General features: G+C 44.9%; 1 protein-coding gene across 1 annotated transcript in view; it reads left to right on the top strand.

Moving 5' to 3' along the window:
- Window positions 1-668: 668 nt before the first annotated feature.
- The window catches only part of sdc2 (syndecan 2), a 50,071-nt gene continuing 27,763 nt past the window's right edge, over window positions 669-22,976 (top strand). Inside the window, exon 1 of the mRNA XM_030412505.1 lies at window positions 669-1,186. Coding sequence (XP_030268365.1) covers window positions 1,127-1,186 — 60 coding nt within the window. The 5' untranslated portion in view covers window positions 669-1,126. The remainder of the gene's footprint in view (window positions 1,187-22,976) is intronic.

The following is a 22,976-nucleotide window of genomic DNA, read 5'->3' on the forward strand; positions in this document are numbered from 1 at the left end:
TTGAGACTGTGCAGTAAATGTACCACTCTGTTGACTGTGGAGGAGTTATTGGCTCACAACACCAGCAGGGGGAGACTTTGCCCATTGATGGCTGAACTTACAAAACTGATACAACTCTTTTTTTGCTGTTTAACTCCAATGCATCTCTCTTAACCGGGATGTTGCGAATTTCATCACACGCTGAAATTACAGAAAACGCCTGATCGGATGAGTCCACGGGATCTTTTTTTTTTTTTTTTTTTGCTGCAACAATGAACAAGGGAGACTCGTTTGTCATTCAGCGCTGCGATTGAATGAAAGTGCGGGGGAAAAAAATCCTCATTAGGGTGCAATTAATGATCGTTATCTCGACGTGGAGATAAATGGCTCAATTAGCAGCGCGGGTTTGTTATCCGACCTCCCCTGCAGATACAAAATAATAATAATAATAATAATAATAATAATAATAATACAACAATCAGCAGTAATTCCTATCAGAGCGTCAATGGACGAGGTAATTAGGTTGTTTTGATTGGTGTCTTATTTTTTATTTTTGGAGGGTGGGGTGGGGGGGGGGGGGGGTAGTTCGTTACAAGTTCTCGCGGTGTCACGGCCGAAAAAGGAGCGCACGCAAGCACTCACAGCAAAAGCGCGTCAGTCCGTGCGCGCGCGCCCCTCTCTCTCGTTCTCTCCACACTTCGTCCTCGTTATTCTAAAGTGAGCGCTGAGGGAGAGAGCAGCGCGAGCGAGTCGTCTCGTGCGGATTTTCTTTTTTTCTCCACTCACGCTGGGCGCGCGGAGGACTTTTGCAGTTTTGCAACACAACAACAAAAAACACATAAAAACAACAACAAAACGTGCGTGTTCGTGCAGCTTTTACATTTTTTTGCGTCAGATTTAAAAGAAAGAAGAAGAAGTGCCTGGAGAGAGAGAGAGAGAGAGAGAGAAAGAGGGAGAGAGCGAGCGAGCGAGAGGGGGGTAGGAATAACCCAAAACGCAACACGTATCCGGTGGGATCCCACTCCTGAGAGAGAGAAGCGGCAGGAGTTGGAGCGAAGGGTGCGAGGAAGGAAAGAAACGAAGAAGAAGAAGAGGGGGAAAGATTTGACGTTTTCGCTCCTAACGACGCGTTTTTAATTGAGGAATAATGAGGAACGCATGGATAATTTTGACCCTCGGGCTGACCGTCTTCCTCTCCGGGGAAACGGTAAGTTAAAGTCTGGACTGTGAACTACTACTTGACAAACGGGTGATAGCCGTGGCGGGTTGGAGGGGGGGAACCTGGGGTCCGATCGCTCTCTGCTGCGGTCTGTGCAGTTTGATTGAGACACACACACTCAAACAAAAACATCCACAGATCAACCTGTGTGTTTGCTTTTTGTCTTGAAATACTCCCATAGATGTGTTGGAATAAACCAATGATATCATAGTTTGACAAGTTGGACTGTTTGTCCGTTGAGTCTCTGTCTGACATCTGACTGTAGACAGGCCTATTGGTGACTGCCACTTTGCCTATAGCGTTTCTCTCCCTGTGACACATAAGATGCTGGGATGGAGCCTGCAGAGGTTAATGTGATTATCTTCAACTCCAGTTCTTTTTTTTGTTTTTTTTTTAAAGGGACCAATGTGAATGAAGTTGCTTGCATTTACTGTGAAGTCGTTGCATCAACAGCAAAGACACATTTTCTAGGAGATCTTTAGAAATCTCACATGAAATTGGGACAGTTTCCGCGTATATGACACCTGAATCTAGGGATGTGATCACCACGCTGACTATCAGAGCGCCCCTGGCTGTGTTTCACCTGTATAAACACCGATTTGTTGTTATGATGCAGGGCTGTGCTCGCCGAAATGGATGCAGTATCGAGTAAATGTCATACTTATTGGATCCATGCAGCTTTTCCAGACAGATGCATCTTTATCCTCTCCTTTATTCTTGCAGTTATTGACTAGTCGTGGCATTTGAATGGGATAACGCTCACCCGAGCAAACTTATGAGTCTCATTTTCAGTGTTTTCAGAAAGTTTTTAAACCCCATGTTTTTGCTGCTCCATTCCTCTTGATTTCCTCGGTCGTGCCTTTCCTCACTCGAGTGTGCATCGGCCCTGCAAATTGGCCGGGGCTGTGCGACTGACAGATTTTGGCACATTCATGTTGCAGCCCCTGTCATTATTTGTCCCCTCCTGTTGTTTCTCTGTGGGTTGTGACTTGTCGCTTGGCGCACTGCCTCCTCCTCTGTTGTCCAATTAGCTGATTCAGACACTGTTGTTTTAATGACTCATTGTTGTTGCGTGAGGTCACCCGCCAGAGTACATTTTTCACATGTTTCCTATTATCTGCTTTCACACCACGGCTGTGTATTTGCACAAAAACACTTAGGTTCTTGGTTTTTGTTCTAATTTCATCGCGATAACCTGATGTACACCGAGTGAGCAAAGCACAGTACTACACCAGCACGAACTACTGCATCAGAACTACTGATACAGTCGAAAAAAGACTTTCCACAGCAATTAAGAGTTCACAGAGGAGGCATTTCAAGAACTATTGACCACAGACATTGCAGACAATTCATACACACATGCACACACTTTAGCCTGATCAATATCTGCTTCCCCTTTATCGGTGTCCCCTGAAGGCCTCCCTGGAACTTGATGTGCGACATCGATTCTAAATATTGGCGCTTGTGTTGACGAGCGCTTGATAACCTGCTTCAGGCACATCTGTCTGTGCTTTAATTACCCCGTCACATCACAGCGGTACAGTGGTGTAACTCTCAGCGGCACTAGGAAACAAATTAAAAACTCCCCGCTCTTTTCAAAAACAATTTCAGCGCTGAGATAAGTCGTTCAAAATCCAGACTCGTGGTTTATTTTCCTGTCTTTTCAGCAAGAGGTTGTACAATGAAATACAAGTTGCAGTCTCTCTGTGAACCACCAACTGCTGTTGACTGGCGTTAGCGTATTAGCTCCAGGAGCTGTGCCGTTAGCAGTCCGGCCTTGGAACTCAAAGAGTTGGGTAGTTTGAGCGTCTTACACCTCTAGCACAGGAGCTTTGGAGTGGGATGGGCCACAAGCTAACTGGTTAACGTGCTAAGTTCAGTAAACATCTCTGCAACACAACATACAGATGTCACAATATCAAAACTGTTATTTCCTCAATGTTTTCAACTAAAATTGATAGCCCCTTTAAGGATGAGTTATGGAGTCTCACAGCCTGAGGAGAGAAGCTGCTCTGTAGTCTGTCGGTACGGCAGCGAATACTTCTGTGTCTTCTGCCAGACGACCACAGTTTGAAAGGACTGTGGCTGGTGTTGCTGTTGCCTTTTAGTATCCTGGTAGCTGGCACCAATGATGTTCTGGGCCTCTGTAGAGCCTTCTTGTCCTGGGCCGTCCAACGATTCATACCCATTTGTGGTGTTTCCAGTGGATATGCTTTCTTTTCTTCTCTGTAAAAGTTGACAAGATTGTGGTGTTTTTGTCTAGAAACCCATTTATGTTCCAGCTCACTTAGACAGTAATGCTTTAAAAGCGATGCAACATGTGAGGTCTCTGCACATGTCGAAGCCTCTACTTGAAGGAAAATACTGTTTAGCCGTGCTGTTGTGTCGCCATCGTAGCGCTCATTAGATGAGGTCAATGTGTGGCGCTGCAACGGCCCGCTTTCCTCTTTAACTCCTCTCTCCGACTGTTTTCTGTTACGCTTCCCACCCCTCTTTCTTCCAAGAACTTTTATGAACGAGGAGGAAGAGTTGGGCCGGGCTCAGCCTCGATGTTGTGGTCTGTAATTTGTGTCATGTTTTGGTGGGAAAGCGTGGGTGTCCACCTCCCTGTATGCCTGTGATTTACAGGGGGGTTCTGAGTGCTGGATGCCGGACTCAAAAGAATCACTTCAGGAGGAGGGCCGGGTTGGGAAAGAGGGTCAAAACAACATGGGAAGTCTCTTCGAGTTCAACAAAAGGAGATTTCACATGTCTGTTTGTTTTTTTTCCTCCCGTGTTTGTTATTGACCGATCCCATTCGTGAGGATGATGCAGGGTGAAAGCTGTCATATAGTCTTCTCTCAGAAGGGCAAGTGAGGTTGGATCGCTGTAATAAACTATCCTCAAATAGTCAAAAAGAAAAGATGCTCTAAGCCCGAGCAAATCCCTTGTATTATTCCAAGGGTGAGGAGGCCGAGGCGCCGAATATAGGAGTTCAACTCGTAGCCTTTGATTGCTTTTCAAGGGAAGGAAGACGGTGCAGGCGGAGTATTGTGAGGGATGTATTATCTATCAAAGTCCCGCAGAGGTATTCAGGTTTCATTTTTTGGCTCGGATTCTTCTCTTTTCGGTGTTTCTGCTGATTTGCTGGTAATGAAATGAACAACATAGACGCAAAAGCTGACCTTCATTTCAACTTTAAGCCCGTCTAGTACCTTTTTTTTCCCAGACAGACACGCACACACATCGAGACGCATCATTCACTCCCAGATTCACCAAGAAATAAATAACCCATACAGCTTTTTATTGATCTGAAGGCCGCATGAATCCTCAAAGCATGTACGATTCAACTGTTCTTAATGTTTTTTAAACCCTCCCACCTCCCCCCCTCCAAGGCCAGTGAACTGAATGCGATGCCTCGCTCGGTTTTGTTGCACAGCACAAGGCTTTCAGACGGAGCCCTGAATGAGCGACGCTCGCTGGAAATGCATTCTCCGGCGATGCGAGCCGCGTGCTTCATCTCGAGCACTCCGCTTCCAATGCTCTTCATGGTGAATGAGTAAAACATCGGTGGGCAGATGGCGAACAACATATTTACCCGTTTTTCGCTCTGCGCAGAGGAAATGTAAGGACGGAGAGGAAGAATGTGCGAGAATAGAAAATCACCAGATAATGGATGTAATAGGTGAGGTAGCAGATAACGACAGGATGCAGTGCTACACAGACAGAAGCAGAGGCCAGATGCTGTGCTGCGACTGCAGCTCCTCCTGCTGTATATTTAATGACGCTCTTTTATTTTGCATTAACCTAGAATTCGTCAAACTGACGACACACACAACCAGCCTCCCCCTGCGTGAGGCCGCCCGTGTTTTGTCTGACTGTGAAAAAGCCGCTGCTTTTCCCTTTTTTTTTTTTCTTTCTTCCTCCTCCTAATAAATCCGCCGCTGACACACATGGGAACGCCGAGTTTTCTTGCCTACCTCCTCGCTGGTGTCCGACCCTTCAGGGGGTTGCATTCACTCGTTCTCCTGTCTGCCAAGCATTATGCAATCGCTAATGGACTCTACAGAAGGCAGGAGGAGGCAGGGGGATGCTGGACCACTGAAAGCACAACAGAAAAACCACCACGCACCTCCCTCTCTATCTCTTTCTTTTTTTTTTCCCCTCCCCCCCCTGAATCCATCTGTGTCCACGCATGAACTCCCGTTTTGTCACCGTGCAGGCACACACAAGTAGATAAACACACATCCCGCACACATGGTCTCTCGCCCTCGCTTGTGTTGTTTTTCTCTCACCAGCATGGTCAAATATGCTGCCTGTGATTAGCACAGTGTCTTCTTGCATTATGTTTTCTTCTGAAGCAGCTGGAAGGAATGAAAGGAGAGGATATAGATTTTCCTTTTTTTTTTTTCCCTACCTTTTTTTTCCCATTCCCTTAAGATGTGCATTGAATTTTGCGAACATCTGCAGGACGTATGTGTGTTTGAAAGGCTCTTCTCTCTCCTCCTCCTCCTCCTCCTCCTGGCTCTTGTTGACCAGTTGGAAGAGGCTCTTACTTTGGCAGGGACTCTCGCACACTAGTAAAGACTCACAAATAGTCCGACTGTGTTGACTGTGCGTGTGTGTGTGTTGCCTGAGTTTATAGCCATGTTTAAAATACACCGTCATCCCAGCCACCAAGGCGTAGGGAGAACGCATTAGGGCGATGCGGCGCTGGTTGATGTTGGGCCGCGGCCACGTTAGCTCACAGGACTGTCAGCGGCTGCACCGGCGGACAGCAAAAGCCTCCGCATGTGCTTGTGGCCATCTGGATGAAAATATTTAGACATCGCAGACCTGGATCATCACTTCTGGCTCTTTCTTCCTCTTTTCCCACCCTCTTTATTTGCCCTTTTAAGTAGCTTTGCAAATGGAAACTTCCTTGGCAGGACTGCGGTGAAGGGGATTGTGGTTGTGACAAAGAGAAATGGGGAAAACCCCTGTCTCAGGACGTCTGTTTTCTTCCTTTCTTTCTTTCTTTCTTTCTTTCTTTCTTTCTTTCTTTCTTCCTCTCTTTCTTTTTTTCTCTTTCTTTACTGCCTGCTGCCTTCCAGTTTCTGTCGGTAGGAGGGAGATGAAGGAATAGGAGTGTGTGTGTGTGTGTGTGTGTGTGTGTGTGTGTGTGTGGGGGGGGGAGTGTGAACCCTGTCTCCCTTTTGGTGTTCAGGTTTTCCCGAGCCAGACAGGACCTGTCTGGAGTCTTTGCTGTGCGAGGTGTGAAAAGTGTCTAACTTGGCGGGGGGGCTGAAATGACGGAGAGAGGCCCATGTGGTAAACAGAGTGCTACTAATGGTGTTTGGTATGTGACTACTGGACTGGTCTGCTTTGGTAACAGTTTGTAAGACTTTCAGGAATCTGCCCTTTCGGTTCGTTTTCCAATTACTGTAAAAAGACACGTTGTGCTTTCACCCTTTTCCTTACTTGATTTTTCAAATAAGACCCGACTAATGTAGCATGCTGTTATCAAAGTGTAATCACTGGTGTGAGATTACACTAATGTGTTGAGAGAGCCGAGACTTTTTTTTTTTTGGTCAGATGAACAAAGAGTACAAAAGAGTCTATACTCATGGAAAAGAATAGACTCTGACTGACATACAACACATTTAATCAGAAAAGAAATCCCTCTGGACACTGATGCTGCATTAAAAGTGTTTTCTTGTCAGTCAGGTTACGTAAAGTACGGTTGCAGCTAAGGATTACTGTCCTTAAGCAATCAATGGAATCATTTTCTCAATGATTATCATCATCTTGATAATTGATAATTATCTCAAGTCAATGATAAACAGGAGTAACCACCGTAACATTGTCGGTATCAGATCCTTGTCGGCTGCCTGATCTGTGCTGCACGTGTGCGACTCTCAACAGAGATGAGAAACACGCAAAATGTCTCACTCCTTTGTTACTTCCATCATCCGTCCGCTACTGATTAAGACCTTTAAAGCTTTAATATCTGCAGGACAGTGTTGGATACCGAAGTTGAGACCAGAATACTGTTTGTTATTCTGTCAGTTACTCTTATTTTTTCTGTAGTCCAACACTGAGCTTATATTCCATCGGTTTGTGCAGTTCAGTCCAGGTATCCAGGCCGAGTTAAGTGCACAGAGCAACAAGTGGCTACTTCCACGTCTTTGAACAGCTTCCTCCTTTGGAGCACCTCCGGTTGTTTTTAACCTGCCTATCTAATTTTGGTTAGTTTGTGTTTGTAAAAAAACTTGCCTGTCAGACAGTTTAAGACAGAGAAAAAACAGAAAATCCTCACATTTGAGAAGCAATCATGAGTGGAATCACTGAAACGATTAATTGGTTCTCAACACAATTGGGGATCGACTTTATATTAGTTGTTGAGGGATGGAATTTATATTGTACAGAGACATCACAGCACATAGGCATTTTAAATTATAGGGTCGCATTCCCTGTTCCGCCCTTTCTTTCCTTCAAAGCTGTGTTGAATATTATTAGCTGTGGTCAGTTCAGGTTTTGTTGGTCATCTTTATAAAGAATGAAATGAAATCGAATGCTGCTTGTGAAAACCATCTATGCTGACTTTGTTCAGCTGAATAGACAACAATCTAGGGGGGGGCAAATGCTTTCCATCTGTAAACTCTTCGAAAAGAAACGCCAGATATTTGTAGCCATGACGTCAGCTAGGTTTTTCCTCCCAAGATCGCCGTGGAAAAAAAAAACGGCATGCCACATTTAACACATCTGCGCTCGCTCATATTTACGAGCACGCTTTATCGTCTCTAAAGGGCGCCAAATTGATATCTGCGCTGGCATTTCTCCAGGCAGAAAAATGTGCTTCTAATGTCTGGTGTTTCCATTGCTTCCCCCCGAAAATAATCTCAAGTTAAAACAGCAATCGAATGAGCTAAAGCGTGTAAATCATGCTCTCTATGCAGGGTGTATCACCGGCCGCAAATTACACTCCATGCATTCACTTAATTTAGAGCTGTTTTCATGGGAAACCTTTTGAGACTCCAGAGGGTATTTGGGGAAGCTGATGAGCTGGAGAGGAGAATTCATTAGTGAACTTCCCACATAGCACGTAGCACTTCCTCGTGCTGGTGTGTAAACTCATCTCATTTTAGTGAAAAAACGCAGTGACTTTAAAAGCTCCGGTTGAGTGCTCATGAATATTCATCACTGAGAGGTATTGAGAGAGAGCTCACAAAAAGCAGGAAGTAGATGGGTTTCAATCCCTGTCTGCACGTGGGTCGTCTCGGCAGTCTCCCTGAATACTTCCAGCCTTCAATAATTTCCTTTCTGAGCGCACAACCTGTAATTTAATAATAAGCCCGTTTTTTCCATGCTTAGAAAAATGTGCATCCGTCTCCATATTCCTGGCAGGAAAAAAACACGAGTGGTATTTTTGTATCCCAGTTTGATTTCAAAGGCGATTTGCAAGTGCTGACTTTGCTGAGGTCTGATTCATTTCCTTATTTAGATTTGGTGGAACCGTGATGTCACAGCCCCTAGATCTGTGTCCAGATGTTCCCGTGTGCTGTTGTGGCAGTCGTCTGATGTTTGAAAGTCTAAACTGTGACCACACCATCAAACCAGTCCAGACAGTGACTCACACTGTAAGGCTGAATGAGCTAACAGTGGTGAAATCGGGGGCAAATGTATAAACGCGTACACTGGGCACCAAATTAAAAGAAAATACTTGGAGTGGAGTTTCATTTGCGACGGAGGATTAAACTGAGGGCCCTTTCACACCAAGTCTGAAAGTAATTTATAGTGTGTAATCTGAAAAAACAAGATGTTTTGCCGACAGTGATCTTTTTCTTCCTTGCAAAATGATTTGCAGGGAAAAAAGTAAAACCTGTATTCTGGAAAAAAAGTTAGGACAACTTAACAGAGTGGCACATGGATCAGGAAAAGATACTGTTAAGATGATTATGACTTTTGGTTATTATTCTTACAGGTTGTCATGATGGACATGATCTGATATTACGTGTTCTGTGATAACATAGTATTTGGTGTTTTTGAAGAAAACTGAAATTAACTGGAAAATAACAATGGGATACAGCAATATCAGATTGACTGTCATAAGAAATACGAGTAATAATTACTTTATTGTCCATTATTGTGCTTGTTACCGGATTCTCTATTAATTGTTCAAGACAATTGTGAAAAATGCATCCTGAAGAATCTTTTTTTTTCAGTCCAAAAATAAAGATATTTAGTTTACTATCACATAAGGGGGAAAGAAGCAGAAGTATTACCATCAAATTATTTCCGTATATTGGAACCTCTGCTTAATTAATTGTCAAAATACTAGCAGGTTAATTTTCTCTTCATCAGTTAGTTCCAGCTCGAGCTGTCTTACATGAAAGGAAAAAGAGCAACATACAACGCACGTAAAACAGTTGGCATCTTTTTTCAACATCTTGACTGCTCTTATAAACTCTGTTGGATACTCTGCACTGTACGACATTTTGATGCTTGCAAATATTTTCCCAAACGTCACTTCTAAGAGTAAAATTTGACACGTGCAATTAAGAGTGTAGCCCCGGGTGAAACTGGAAGCCTCATCATACCACAGACCGTCTCTCTGCCGTGGTTGTTAACATGATCACAGGCACTAATGTGGCGACTCTACCAGGCGAGTTAATCTTTACTAATGCATTCTGTTAACAGCCATCTGTGTTCTCAACGCCCGACTGTAAACCCTTTCAGCGGAGCACCAGGCAGCGTGCGGCGGCCCCAGCAGTCGCTCCTCCATTACGCCGAGGGATTGGGTTTATTATTCAGCCCAGAGAGGCTTTAGACCAGAGAAACCGTGTCAGATGGAATCCATTTTGATTTTAAATGCAAATACCGCTGACACGCTCATTGCCGGCGCTCTCCTCTCGGGCGCGACCACACGGCCCTCTTGATGGGTGGAAAATTTCAGGGAGAGTTCTCTAAACAAACACGAGTCAGCCAGTCAGAATGTGTCGCGTCCGCAGTCAGGTACATGCTTTGACCCCTTTACTGGAAGCCAAATTTGTGCGTGGTTGACTGTGTCGCAGGCTTTGCTGTGCTCTCGGTTTGGAAACTGAATATTCCCACAGATTTTAAACCTATCACCAAGTTGAAGTACAGACATTTGAGGACATGATACGCTCCATCTCTCTCCTTTTGGGTTTCTCTGTCTCCGCCTGTCTCTTGCCGTCACCCTCTCTCCCCCAGCTCTCTCCCCCTCTTACTTCCACCCCTCCAAAAATAAGCCCTCTTGACGGCGACATCAGCCAAGGTCATTGCTTCAGTTATAATCTGTATGGTTTCAATGCTACGCCTAAACCGGTTTTCATGGTATAATGGAAGCGGGCTGGCGGGGTGCAGAGCTTGATTACTTTGATGATGATAATTTGTTTAATCAAGTGATTGGGTGGGTTGAGTGTGAGTGGGATAGCTGCATGACCGCTACACTCCAGACTCAGCAGGGTATCCTCCCTGCCCAGGCAGCCAGTAGTAGCTGGAGCCTCCAGCGCAGTCTCTGCAGGGGTTTTCTGATTCTTCACAAAGAATTAAACAGGGGATGTAAAGAGAATAAAGGATCTTCAGACGCTTTATGCAGCTTTAAGCCTCGTAGCATTTTGGTTAACTCAAGGAACCATCTCTTGTATCCAGTAGTGCTTAAAAAATCCTTGAAACGGTTGTAATTCTTTTCTTTTTTGCTACTCGCAGCACCATGGAGGAATGTTTGCATGAAGTGGATCGTTGATAAGTATATTGGGATTGTGCACAGGCTGCCATTTCATGCTATACTGTACTAAACAGATGTAAACCGTGCAGGATTCTTCTTTTTCTTTAAATCTGCTTTCATGAGGAAAGAACATTTGTTGGACTTTTTTTGGCAAAAGAAAACTCAACAGATCAACTTCAAGCAAAAAGATGTTTCTTTATTTCCCCAGTGTCAGCATTAAAGTAGCAACGATATTAAGAATATTTTCATCATCTGTTGATGTTCCCATCCTTTTCACTGGTGAAAAATGACAATTTCCGAAACCGTAAAACAAGTATAGCAAAGATTACTGTCACAGAAGACAAAGAAAGCAGCAAGTTGTCCCGATTGGAGGGCTGGAACTAGCTAAAGTTCTTGATATTAGTGCTAGATAAAAAGGAATGACTTGTCAGAATAGTTTTCTTTCTTTCAGCTGTAGTGAGGTTTCTCTCACAGCATTAAACCCAGACAAACTTAAAGGAGATGTTCCAGTTTTCACATCAAAACCAAGGACATGTTGCAACTTTACTTGTCTTAAGGTTCAATTTGCTGTTGTAACAACACTGTGCTTATATCCTGGTTAGGTTTAGGCACAAACAACACTTTGTTAGGGTTCGGACAAGTTCAAATGTATCAGCAAGTTGTCGGAACGTTTACCGGCAACATTTTCTCCTGACTCCTTCACTGCATGGAAAGCCTGCGTTGCAAACCAGGAACATTGAGAAGCTGTTTCTGTGGGGAGCGAAAGTCCTGATAAAATGCAAAAAAACACAGAAAATGTCGGCCTCTGCTGCTTCGACTTGACCGTCCTTTTTGTAATCTTCATCTTATGAGTCCTCCCAGTGTTATTAAAGTAGAATCACAGATTCCAGAAATGCTCTTTAAGCCAAAGATCAGAGTGTTCTGGTCACGCAGTTTCAGTTTGGACGAGCAAAAGGTCTCTCTAATGACCTCCACTGTCATGTGATGAGAGCTGTACACATCTCTCCCCCTCAACTGCGGTTACTTCGGCTCTTGCTGGTTTTGGAGACTCCCCTTTACAGTTGCACTGTGGAGTGACACTGTGGCATCCTGCTTTTTTTTTTTCACAATGGGCATCTAATGAACCCTGCTGACCTCGCCGCATCTGTTTGAACCGCCCACGCGCTCCCTGCGTCGACACACAGCCACTGAAGATGTGCTTTTTGAAGATGATTTCTCACTCTAGCAGCCTCTGCTTTCCTTTAATGCGGTCCCCCCTCCGCTCAGTGCGACTATGTGACCGCAGGATCCTCTGTGACAAGTTTTGTTAGACCTGCAGTGCAGAGCAGCTGGAGACATCTGTTGCACGGTGGGCTTTTTCTTTTTTTGATAGTGGCTCCTCTTCAGCGCGGGTTGCACCGCCGCAACCTCTGGTCGCCAGCTTTCACAGCACATCTATGTCTGTTCTTACTTTAAGTCTTTTACATGCACATACCATCGATTAAAGCTGTCTGTTAACTCGCCTTTTGATTTTCTTCTCGCAAACGCTCGTGATGCCTCTCTTGAGACCCCAGCAAGGGAGGTGGTGAAGTAAAAAAAAAACCTGGGGCACAAGGGTGGAGCGCCAGTCGGCCCGCGTCTCGTGTTGTTTCTGGACCTTTCAAGGAAAAGCCATACTGCAGTCTTCAGAAACCACACATTCTTGCAGAATTGCAGCAGAGGAGGAAGAATCGGGAAAGGCTGTGTTGCGAGGAAGGGAGCAGAGGTTTTGGCAGACACATTAAAAAGCCATTTTTAGCTCACAGGAGTTTTTGTCAGCGATCTCTGTCCCGCATCCAGATGATGTGAAGGATTGGGCCCTTTGCTAATTGTGTGTTCTCTCAGTTGAAAGTGTGTTTTATGTCTCGATAAACTGGCGCTCTCTCAAAGTCCCGGCTTATTCTTCCACAGAGTCATTAAAGATTGAAAATGCAGCCGCGCTGTGTTCCAGCGCTGGGCTTATTTTGGTTGCCAGAATTCAATTATTTACACGGGATGGAACATGAATAAGAATTTCGCCCCATCATTTTTAAACATGAGCCAGAGGCTATAACACTTTTACTTTTCGGAGAAAGTCGCACAAAATATCCCAGAGAAACCGAGACGAGATGGTTTCTGCTGCGACGTTCAGTGATTCACACCTCATCCTCCAAAGTGTGAGAGTGTGATCTCATTTTTAATTTAACGTGATTATAAAAAGCAGGCTCATCTCGCAGGAGTCTTTCCAGTTTAGGGGATAATCGGGGCTGAAACGCAACATGTGACTGCACCCTGGAGGACACCGTCGCCGTTCACATGTCGGGGCTCTCTGTTGTTTTGTTTGATAAGAGGAGAATGCATTGCGCATCAAGCAGCTGGCCTGCATGTGTGAGACACGGAAGCGTTTTTCTTTTTTGTTGTGGAGCAATTTGTTTCAACAAGCACAGGAACTGAGCGGCCGGAGCTGCGGCGCTCCTGTCAAACATCACTCACACACACACACACACACACACACGGAGAAGGATCGCAGATGTACATTACGACAACTTCCTCTTGTCACGTCTGCTTGATGCATTCTCCAAACAAAATCACGTTTGTTGTTGAGACGCTGGGTTTATGAGCTAAAGGAAGTGGTCGAGAGCGCTGCAGTTGAGCTGTTTGTTCAACAGCAGTATATTTAGTGTGTTTATTCCTCCGTTTTTTGAGTGCAAACAAGGGCTGCAACCCAAAATTCTTTTTATTTAGTGATTCATTTACTTTTTCCCCCTTTTTTAGTTTGCAAACTGGGTCTCTGAAGTCAAAGGTGACATTTTTAGATCCAGCATTTCGTCTAGTTTCTGAAATGAAGCACAAAGAAACAGTAATACAGGGCAAGCAGATATTGGCCTATCACAGATATATCGATCAAGACACTTAAATTAATGTTTCATTGCACTGAGGAAATTTTAAACAGTATAGCTGATTGTTAAAGGAGTTTTATAATGCATTTTTCAGGTTCATAACTTCATTTTGGGTTCCCACTAGGATTTGTTTACATACATCAGTTTTCTCATACTGTCCAGTGCTTCCGTCTTTAAGACCCCTCCTCTTGAATTCCCAGTCTGCTCCGAGCGGTCGGCTCACACACTCCTGAACCAGCACAGCTCACCGTATCCCCGGTCAGAAAATGATCAAATCTGAGAAGCTGGAATAAGAGAAAATGTTTTGCTTTTGAAATCGAATCAATCATCAAATATCACAGCATGTTATTCTCCTCTTGTGGAACAGACAGCTGCTGTAATTGTCTGTGCTCCCGCCCATGAACAGACCTCGGGTCGCAGTGGGGAAACGCCACACTTGGCTTTCGCACGTCAAGATTTGGATTTAGTTCGGACCATGTTGCTAAGAGGTCTGAGGCGCTCTCTGGCCACGGCAGGCTAATCTGCAGCATCTGCCAGCTAAACCTCAGGTGACTCTCACACGCCGTTAATCCACACAGGTGACCGTGTCAATGTCCAGTCAGTGTCACAGTCCACTCTGTGCCCAAAAGCTGAAGCGGGACATCAGGATATACATACAGGTGCATCAGTGCGACTATACAATCAATGACTACATTGTACAAGCTTCAAGCAATAATCACCTTCAGCGTGGAGCTCGGCTCTATGATGGCGGGCTCTAGAATGTGCTGCAAGAATTAAACCTGTACTCCCAAGACAAACAATTGCATTGTAAGGAATCCCTTTGTCTGCTTGTGAAGATATTTCAGGTCGGAGTTTTCATATTGATGCAGACGTGAGATAAAAAAAAATTAACAAAAAATCCCCGTGTGGTTGTGGACCCTACAGTGAGTCTGGCACGCCGCTCAGCTCCCCGCACCCATAATTAGACAGTGTCATTAATGTGCAATTACATGAGTCATGCTTAGCCCACGTTGGATCTAGTCAGTGTTTATGCTGGAACCCACCAGGAGAGAGCTGCCCTGTTTTATTTTGTCGTGATGTTGCCCGTCTCTGTCCGGCGTATAAATGCTTCACGATGTCTCCCAAAAACTTGTGTCAGAAGCTTAAAGGCCCTAAAATGTTTAAGGAGTCCTTGAAATGAGTAAATCATCAGTTGAGTCTTGAGGTCCACGAGGCTGTTATTTCAGAATCGCAGCGGACATGAAGCCATTTCGGGGGCTGTGACACCATTTTGCACTTGTAGCTCGTGTCACGGTATAACAACACCGATTCTCTTCATAACGTCACACCACAGGAGTACGTTTAACATCTCTGCACTGGGATGAAGTAAGAGTTCACATCCTTCGTACTGTTCTCTTCTTTCACAGAGGACCTTTAACATTGCTGTGATAAAGTGTCGGTAATTCAGTCGGTGGCTGGTATCATATTTGTCTTTGCCTCGAACAAAGGAGGATTAAAGTGTCATCGGACGGACATTTTATTTTTCCTCCCGAGGCTTAACATCCGAACATGACACTAATAATGACCTCCACATCCACATCTGCAAGTCGCTCGGCGTTATCGCCATGTGACATGGTGGCACAGGCTGGGATTAGAGCCAGAACACGGAGCCCTCTTCAAACACGACAATGCACCCAGGGCAGGAGCTGATTTGATTAAAGCGATAGCGCACACATTGGTTCTACTTTTGTTTTGAACCGGTATTGATCTATGACCTACTTTTTTATTTAGGTCCAAGTCCTGACGTCAGGTCTGAACCCACTTCTGTTCCACTCTCTTGTGTCAGTGGGCGCAGCCTCTCGTTGAGCATTTCTGTCACGGCAGACATGTTTGAGACACACTGTCATCTACTTGTCATCCATTCACTATTAGATATTCAGAATGGTTTATCTAAAGTTGAACATCACATGCTTTGTTAGCGTGCAGAAAGCTAATGCTCACATGAAAACTGAACACCACTTTGGCCACACTGATAATCATCTTCATCCTGTTTTTGTCCGTATCCATAGTATTCACCGAAACACTGGACCTGCCAGTGGATCTTTGTTATTTGTCAACAGGTGATGTTTAACCTGCGATTGTTTGGGGCTTGTGGGAAAAGATGTACGTTAAAGACATCTACAAAAGAAATATGGATTAAAAAATATCACTACTTGCTATCTTCCAACCAAATATATCCACCTTATTCCTAATGTTGTGTTACTGGGATGCTAGTTTGCGTTCTTGGAGCGACTGGTACAGCACATCATTCATTCGTGAGGACTTTTAAAAAAACCTTGCGCATGAAAAATAATTTTTTTCCATTGAAGTGCTGCTTCAAAATACTTTTTTATTCCGCTGTACAACTGCCTACTCAGTGACGATGTGTTTTCAGCTCTTACGCGGCCTTCACAAAATGATGACAAGGAATCTCTTGAGCCGTGCGTACGGTGAATGTCAAAGGCCGATAGCAGTCGGATATTGACCAGTCCCGACCTTCATTCTGACATTTTGAGTGAATCGCACGGCGTTACACTGTTTAGTTAAGCTCCTTCAAGTATGGACTTTTGGTTATTTGCATCAGTGCAACTTTCAATGTTGTTTTGAACAGTGTTGTCATCTGTAACGGAACCAGGAAGTTCTAGTTTCACTCTCTCTCTTATTATCATGGTACGACGGGGATGATATCATTAGAGCCGGGAATAAAACATTTGGGACTGTGAGTCTGCAGCGGTGGCCCGTGGCATCGAATCTTTTGTTTGTTATTTACATAAACACGCCGTGGCCCAGACACACCGGCTCTCTGTGACTATTAATACACCCTGTGCATTCTGGTCCGTGGGCGACAGCACTCTGGGGCACTCTGGACTCTCACCCAGGGCTGCCAGCTCTCCTGCACCGAGCGTCAGACTGGCACAGACATACCTGGCATAAACGTACCTGCTCTTTCTCGCCTTATCAAAACAAAAGAAAAAGTTTACTCCTGAGTTTTATTATTTCGCGGACCGCCAGCCGAGACGTACGGGTTTCATTTGACGAGCGGAGAGCTGTCAGAAGGCCTGTTGTTTTCTGTGAGGGGGTGAGATGAAGAGCGAGAGGAAAGAAGTAACAAGGAGTGAAAAAGGAATGGCTCGTTATAAACACACACACACACACAAAAAAAAAAACACGTTCGCCTTTGTCAGTATTCGCCATATTTTGAGGACTTCATTGCAAATGTGTTTCACTGAATAGCGAAACTTCTGACATTTAATCACACAGAGATAACTTTTTCCTGTCACAACCGCTGAATTTCCTGTTTAATTTTCGCACGTTTTGATTCACTTAATCGAGCTCTGAATCAAATATCCCCCCCCCCCCCGGCTTTCCTGCACATGTAGCTATTTAGCACGTTTTATTAATCAACCTTTTTGAGCAGATGTCGCTCTCCGATTTTCCCTCAATTCTGGCTGCAGGTTTGACTGACAGCTGATGCGTCAGCGAGTGTCGTGCCAGCAACCAACGAACACACACACACCGCACGCCACCCCAACATACAAACACGCTCACTCCTGGTCAGGATTAGCCCAGGATAATGGGATCAGAGATCACCACCTGCCGCTCCTCTCCCGTCATCTCATCCTTCCTACGCTTCTCCGCTCCTTCTGTTTATCCCTTCCTTACTGTCCCCTCTCTCTTTCATCTCTCCCGTCTGACAGTTCTAATGTGCGCGCGCCTCTTTCATTAACCTTTCTCGCCGTCTCTAAACAGCCGGGCGCCTTATCCCTGCAAAATTGATAAAGTTTGCCTCGACTCAGAGGACTCATCCTCATCGACCTTGCTTTTTTTTTTTTTTTTTCTTTTTCTTCCTCCAGGTTCTTATTTATTTTTCTGCAATTTTCCAGCCCACCTTTCTTCCCCTGCACTCTCTCTCCCTCCCATCACTCCAATCGTGCCATCACGGGTCGGTCCCCCACTCACACTGTAGCCCGGTGGCCTGCCCGACTCCCTTGAGTCCAAATCCTCTTAAAGGGAAAAGGCTTGGATGGGAATTCAATCGCTGCACCACAAGGATTGAACCAGATCAGCCAACAAAGCGGCAAAATCGCTCTCCTCCCTCTCTCCAACCACCCTCGCCCTCCCTCCCTCCCTCCCTGCATGCCTCTGCCCCATCTGCTTCTCCCTCTCTCCCCCCCTGGCTTTCATCTCAGGTGATAAAGGCCTATTTGTCAGAGCTGGCAGCGGTGAGAGATGGTGTCCTGGATGGAGGAATGTGGCACATCATCATTTTTTTTTTTTTTTTTGGTATGTCTACAAGAAAATATGGTGCATTTGAATTTTTTTTTTTTTTTTAAAAGAGAGCAGATTGTGACAGGAGGCAGGCAAACAATCTGCGTTTTTTATTCAAATAAGATGAACCAGAATAAATTGAGCGATTATTCCCGGCTCGCCTCTCACGTTCTCCTTCTTATGGTGGGATTAAGTGGCAGACAAAACACAGGCGAATCAAGAAAAACCTCAACAAATTGATATCGGAGTAGTGTGAGGAAAAAAACACTTGCCTCAAAAGGAAATGAGTTAACATGCTTCACACGTTATGTACGGTTATTTGGATTGGTCGGCCAGTGGTTGGCAAAAAGGTGAACAACAGATATCTGCGATAACACCCGAGTCATGCTTGATAGTCAGCGTCAGGCGGCAAATGTCCATCAGCTTTTAGCATCCGCTGGTTTGGGTCAGTTGATTTACGTTGTCTTCTGTGTGACCGGCAACATTTCTGAAAGTGGTTGTCGTCTCTTTTCGATATGTCCAAGTCCAAGTAAGTTAAGTACATCGTTGAAAGGGCTGTAGTTTGGTCAGGTTTTGCCAACAATACTGCTTGGCTAAGTTTAGGAAAGGTTCATGGTTTGGGTTCAGTAAGTACGTTACATTATGCTAATTATGGTGAGTAGGTTAATTTAAGTATATACACAACGTTGACTTTTAGTTTCACATCGGACACGGACAGTTTCGTCCTGGGTGAACGTCTTTTGTCCGACCCTACGTGGACTTTCTCGGTCCTTATACCTCGTCACCTGACTTCCTCTTTTGCTCCCGTCTTTATCACCACAGCCACTAGAGGTCGCCATCCATGTAAACATCAGCCATTGTAACCCCCTTAAGGCCGGTGTACAGTGTTTGATTTCCAACCTGTGTTGTTGTTTTTCCGGTGCGGACAGCCTGGTTTCTGTGGCATGTCTCTGTATTCTTGTCATGTTTTTGACTCTTTACTTTCAAAATGCGTGTGAAACTGATCATATTTTCTTCATTTGCGTGCTTTTCGCATGATTGCATGTGTTTTTGTAGCTGTAATGGCCACCACACCTCCCTCTCGTCCTCCAATCCATCCTTTTATCTGCTGTAGTTTATGTGGTGAGGAAGACACGGGGCAAACTCTGACCCCCGCAGTCCCCGAGAGAGCTTTCATGTTACAGTGTTAATGATCTGGCAATGCAGAGCTCAGGGGTTGTTTCTCTTCTTGGCAACAGGTTTGGTCAGAGACACACTGGCAGAACGTTCAACCAAGAAATGGGGGGGTGGTGGAACTGCACTATATTACATTTAACATGGTTACGTCATTCGTCCATCGAGCAAACACACGCACACTTTTGTGATCCCAGATGTTTAACACCAACAATCACACACACCTTTGCCCTGGGGCGTTTTATAACACCGGTGAAACACACATGCTTTAAGGAGGCAGGAGTTGATAGAAACCATGTCCCCCCCTTCCAATCGGCAGAGCGACAAGAAGAAACCAGACGGCGTGAGGTGTGAGAGACGTGTTTTGTGACGCGGGGCGCAATAGAGGACTGCGTGGCTGGCAGCGGCCTCCACGCAGAAACCAAACGCTCCACAGTTCAGCTATCAAAGTTAACCGAAAAACCAACTAATTTGCCTTTCTTGTATTGAACAAATACTTAATACACCCTGAATTGGCCCCCCCCCCCCCGTCGATCGTTAAGACACAAGTTGATTAGCTTAGCTCTTAGTCTCGAGCACATGATCGGTGATTAATGACATTCCCCCCCCCCGCCACTTGAGCCAAGGAACTATGTGCATGCCATTGTTCCGAAGATTAAGGGCACTGAGTTTAAAACACTTTGGCCCCCCCCCACATTATGTTAGACATTATGTGCATGCCGGCGGTGGAAAGGAGACCGAGGGGACTGTGCAACTGAAGTTTACCACTTCAGCGTTGTTGTTTCCAATCGGATTGAAGTCAAAAAGTTTTGAAGTCCGTGTCGTCTTTCGGCGTGTAATTTACGTGAGCGGCATTTGGCAACACTCAAACCCAACTGCTCAAGCCTCGAGAACAAAGAGCGCGAGTACAAAGCATGTGCAGGCATCATGGAACAAATGCACGCTCATACGCAGAGCCTAATTATAGTGATAGGGTTCAAACAAAACACATTCCAGCGGTGTGTGTGCGCGCGCTTTGTTGACAAAGTGCAGTCGGCGGTGCTCGAACGGACCCCTCGTGCCTCTCAGGTGATTATGGCGCTTTACATTTACGATGTATGGATGTGTGTGTGTGTGTGCGTGGAGGGAAAGAGACACACACTCTTATACCGGCTATATTCAGCACCTGTGTGAGTGCGGGAGCGGTTGATGTCGCAGGCCTGCCGAGGCTTGAAAGACGGCATTGATCCCTTTCCAGAGCACTGACTGACACACTGACGACCCAATGGAGGAATTGTGTGTGTGTGTTTGTGTTTGTTTAGGGATGAGACTGTAAGGCTGTATGTGCGCAGGTTGTATAAAAGACAAGTCAGTGCACAGGTCGGAGCAAAGCAGTAGCTTGTGTGATCACGCGGCGCTCATGTGCTAACGCATATATGTATGTATGTATGTATATATATATATATATATATATATATATATATATCTCTCTCTCTCTCTCTGAGGTGCGTTTGTGTACGTACCCAAGGCACCGTGCTGAAAGCTTGTGTTTGCCTGTGGCACAGGTGTACGCATGCACAGCGGTTTATATAACAAACCAGCGCGGTAGATCTCAGCTGGGAGCACCGGGAAGTGTTTGATGTCCTTGCTCCTGTTGTTGAATAACGGCGGCTATATTTATTGAGTGCGTTTTTTTTCTAATGCAAATAAAATATTGTTGCATTCATCCTGATTCACTGAAGCATCCGAAGCACGTTTTAATGACACTGACACTTGAAGTGGAGCCTAGTTTCGAGCCTTCATGCTTCTGTTGTACGTATAGAGGTTAATAAAACAGTCATTTTTTAAATATTTGAATGGATATAAATGACACAATGTGGCAAAAAGTCAGCCCGCATGTTCCCCAAAAGTAAATCAAAGACAGTTTATGTCAGAGGCGCAGGCAGGATGCATTATATCTTGGTGTGCGTGGCTCATCTTGGCTGCCTGTCACAGGGGCAGTGGCTCGCAGATTTCCCACAAGCGAAGATAAAAGCGGTCAGATATCAAAGTGGAACAGCAAATAAAGTGCAGATATGCGCAGCCAGCGCAGCATCCGCGTCACCGGTGGGGGGGGTCAGAGGACACGTGCGTCCCTGTGCGTCTATAATTGGACGCCTCCTCATCAGACAGATTTTAAAGCGACTGAAGCGCTGCGTTGGCTTTTCATGCAGCGCGTCAGGTAAACAAAGTCGCTGCTCTCAGCCAGGATGTTTGTCATGAAGAATGCCATGAAACCCGATATTGACGGAAAGCTTGGGTGAAATCTTTTAGAATATATATTTACGTCCGCCCACAGGCACTAAAGTGTTTGTGTACATGGTTTAAAGTTACTGTAGCGGTATGCACATTTACTCCTCAACTTTGTTTAATATACAGTGCGTAAGATGACTTGGTATTTCTACTTCCTTGCATTTACTGTTGGGCGTTGCGATCAAATGTTTACCAAAGCAATAAACAGGTTATGTAGTATTCTACATGAACGATGGCTGCAATAATGATTATGTCTACGACTGGTTAGCCTGTCAATAGATGTTTGATTAACTGACTCATTAAGTCCATAAAATGTTAGAAAAATGTTAAAAATCACAACTTCTCAACGTTTGATTCCCAACTGAACGTTGATCCACATGTAAAACAGTCTCATTAAATAATCGAGCTTATTCATGTCTTTTTCATGTTTTGACCCTTGCAGTGCACTTTTCACATTGGTCAGTCCTCAGTGGCTCGACCTCAGCTGGAGCAGAATGCAGTAACATCATCTCATTCTGTTGCCCCTCTTACTTTTGTTATATTCTTTTCTGTGAAGCACTTTGCTACCTTCTTTAGACTTGTGCTATATAACTAAAAGTTACTATTATTATTATAAAACCTGAAAGATATTGAATTTACAATGATATAAAAACTGACACAAGAAGCAAACCCAGTTCGAGGAGATGGATCCTGCAAAAATGTGCTTAAACGTTTGCTCCGTTATTAAAATACTCGCCGATTTATTATCCGTGGATCGACAACTGACGAGGCATGGGCGATATCCACAATTTCATACATCCATTTTGTCCCACACAAATATTTTAATGGAGGATATTATCGTCGTAACATAAAATACTGAGAGGTTGATATCGTGTTCACCTGTTTACGTTTGCAGCAACACAGACAACAAACCAACAACAAAATAACGACAACTTTTGAATTACACCTTGGGTGAGAAATAACACTGTGATAAATGAAAAATGTAACTAGTTCCTCTCAGGTGAAAATTGACATTGCTGGTCGATATATATCGTGATATTCGATAATACGAGGAGTGATAATACTCCTTGTTTCAGCACTTTTGTCCCTGAGCAAGAATATCTAACACAACTTATGATCCAGACGGCACAGCGCACCACGGCCTCGATATTTCAGCTTCCACACATAACTGCAGAGAGATTTTCCATCTATCCCGCTGCGTGCCTTCTTAGCAGGCTGGTCCAAGGACATGAGATAAAGAGAGACCTGTTTTCCCTCCCGCGCTCCCTTCCCCTTACAGATGGTCTTGGCACTCTTCTGCGAGCGGTCCCTCCTTCTCCCAGCTTTTCTAAACCAGGAGAGTCTCTCCGCCCGCCTGACAGACGGCTTGAACACAGCGGCGCTTCAGTTCTGTGGGCCGCGTGCTACTCAGCCGAAAAGCCCCATACGCTTTTCCTCGGAG

Source organism: Sparus aurata, chromosome 3, assembly GCF_900880675.1.
Source record: "Sparus aurata chromosome 3, fSpaAur1.1, whole genome shotgun sequence".
Classification (NCBI taxonomy): Eukaryota; Metazoa; Chordata; class Actinopteri; order Spariformes; family Sparidae; genus Sparus; species Sparus aurata.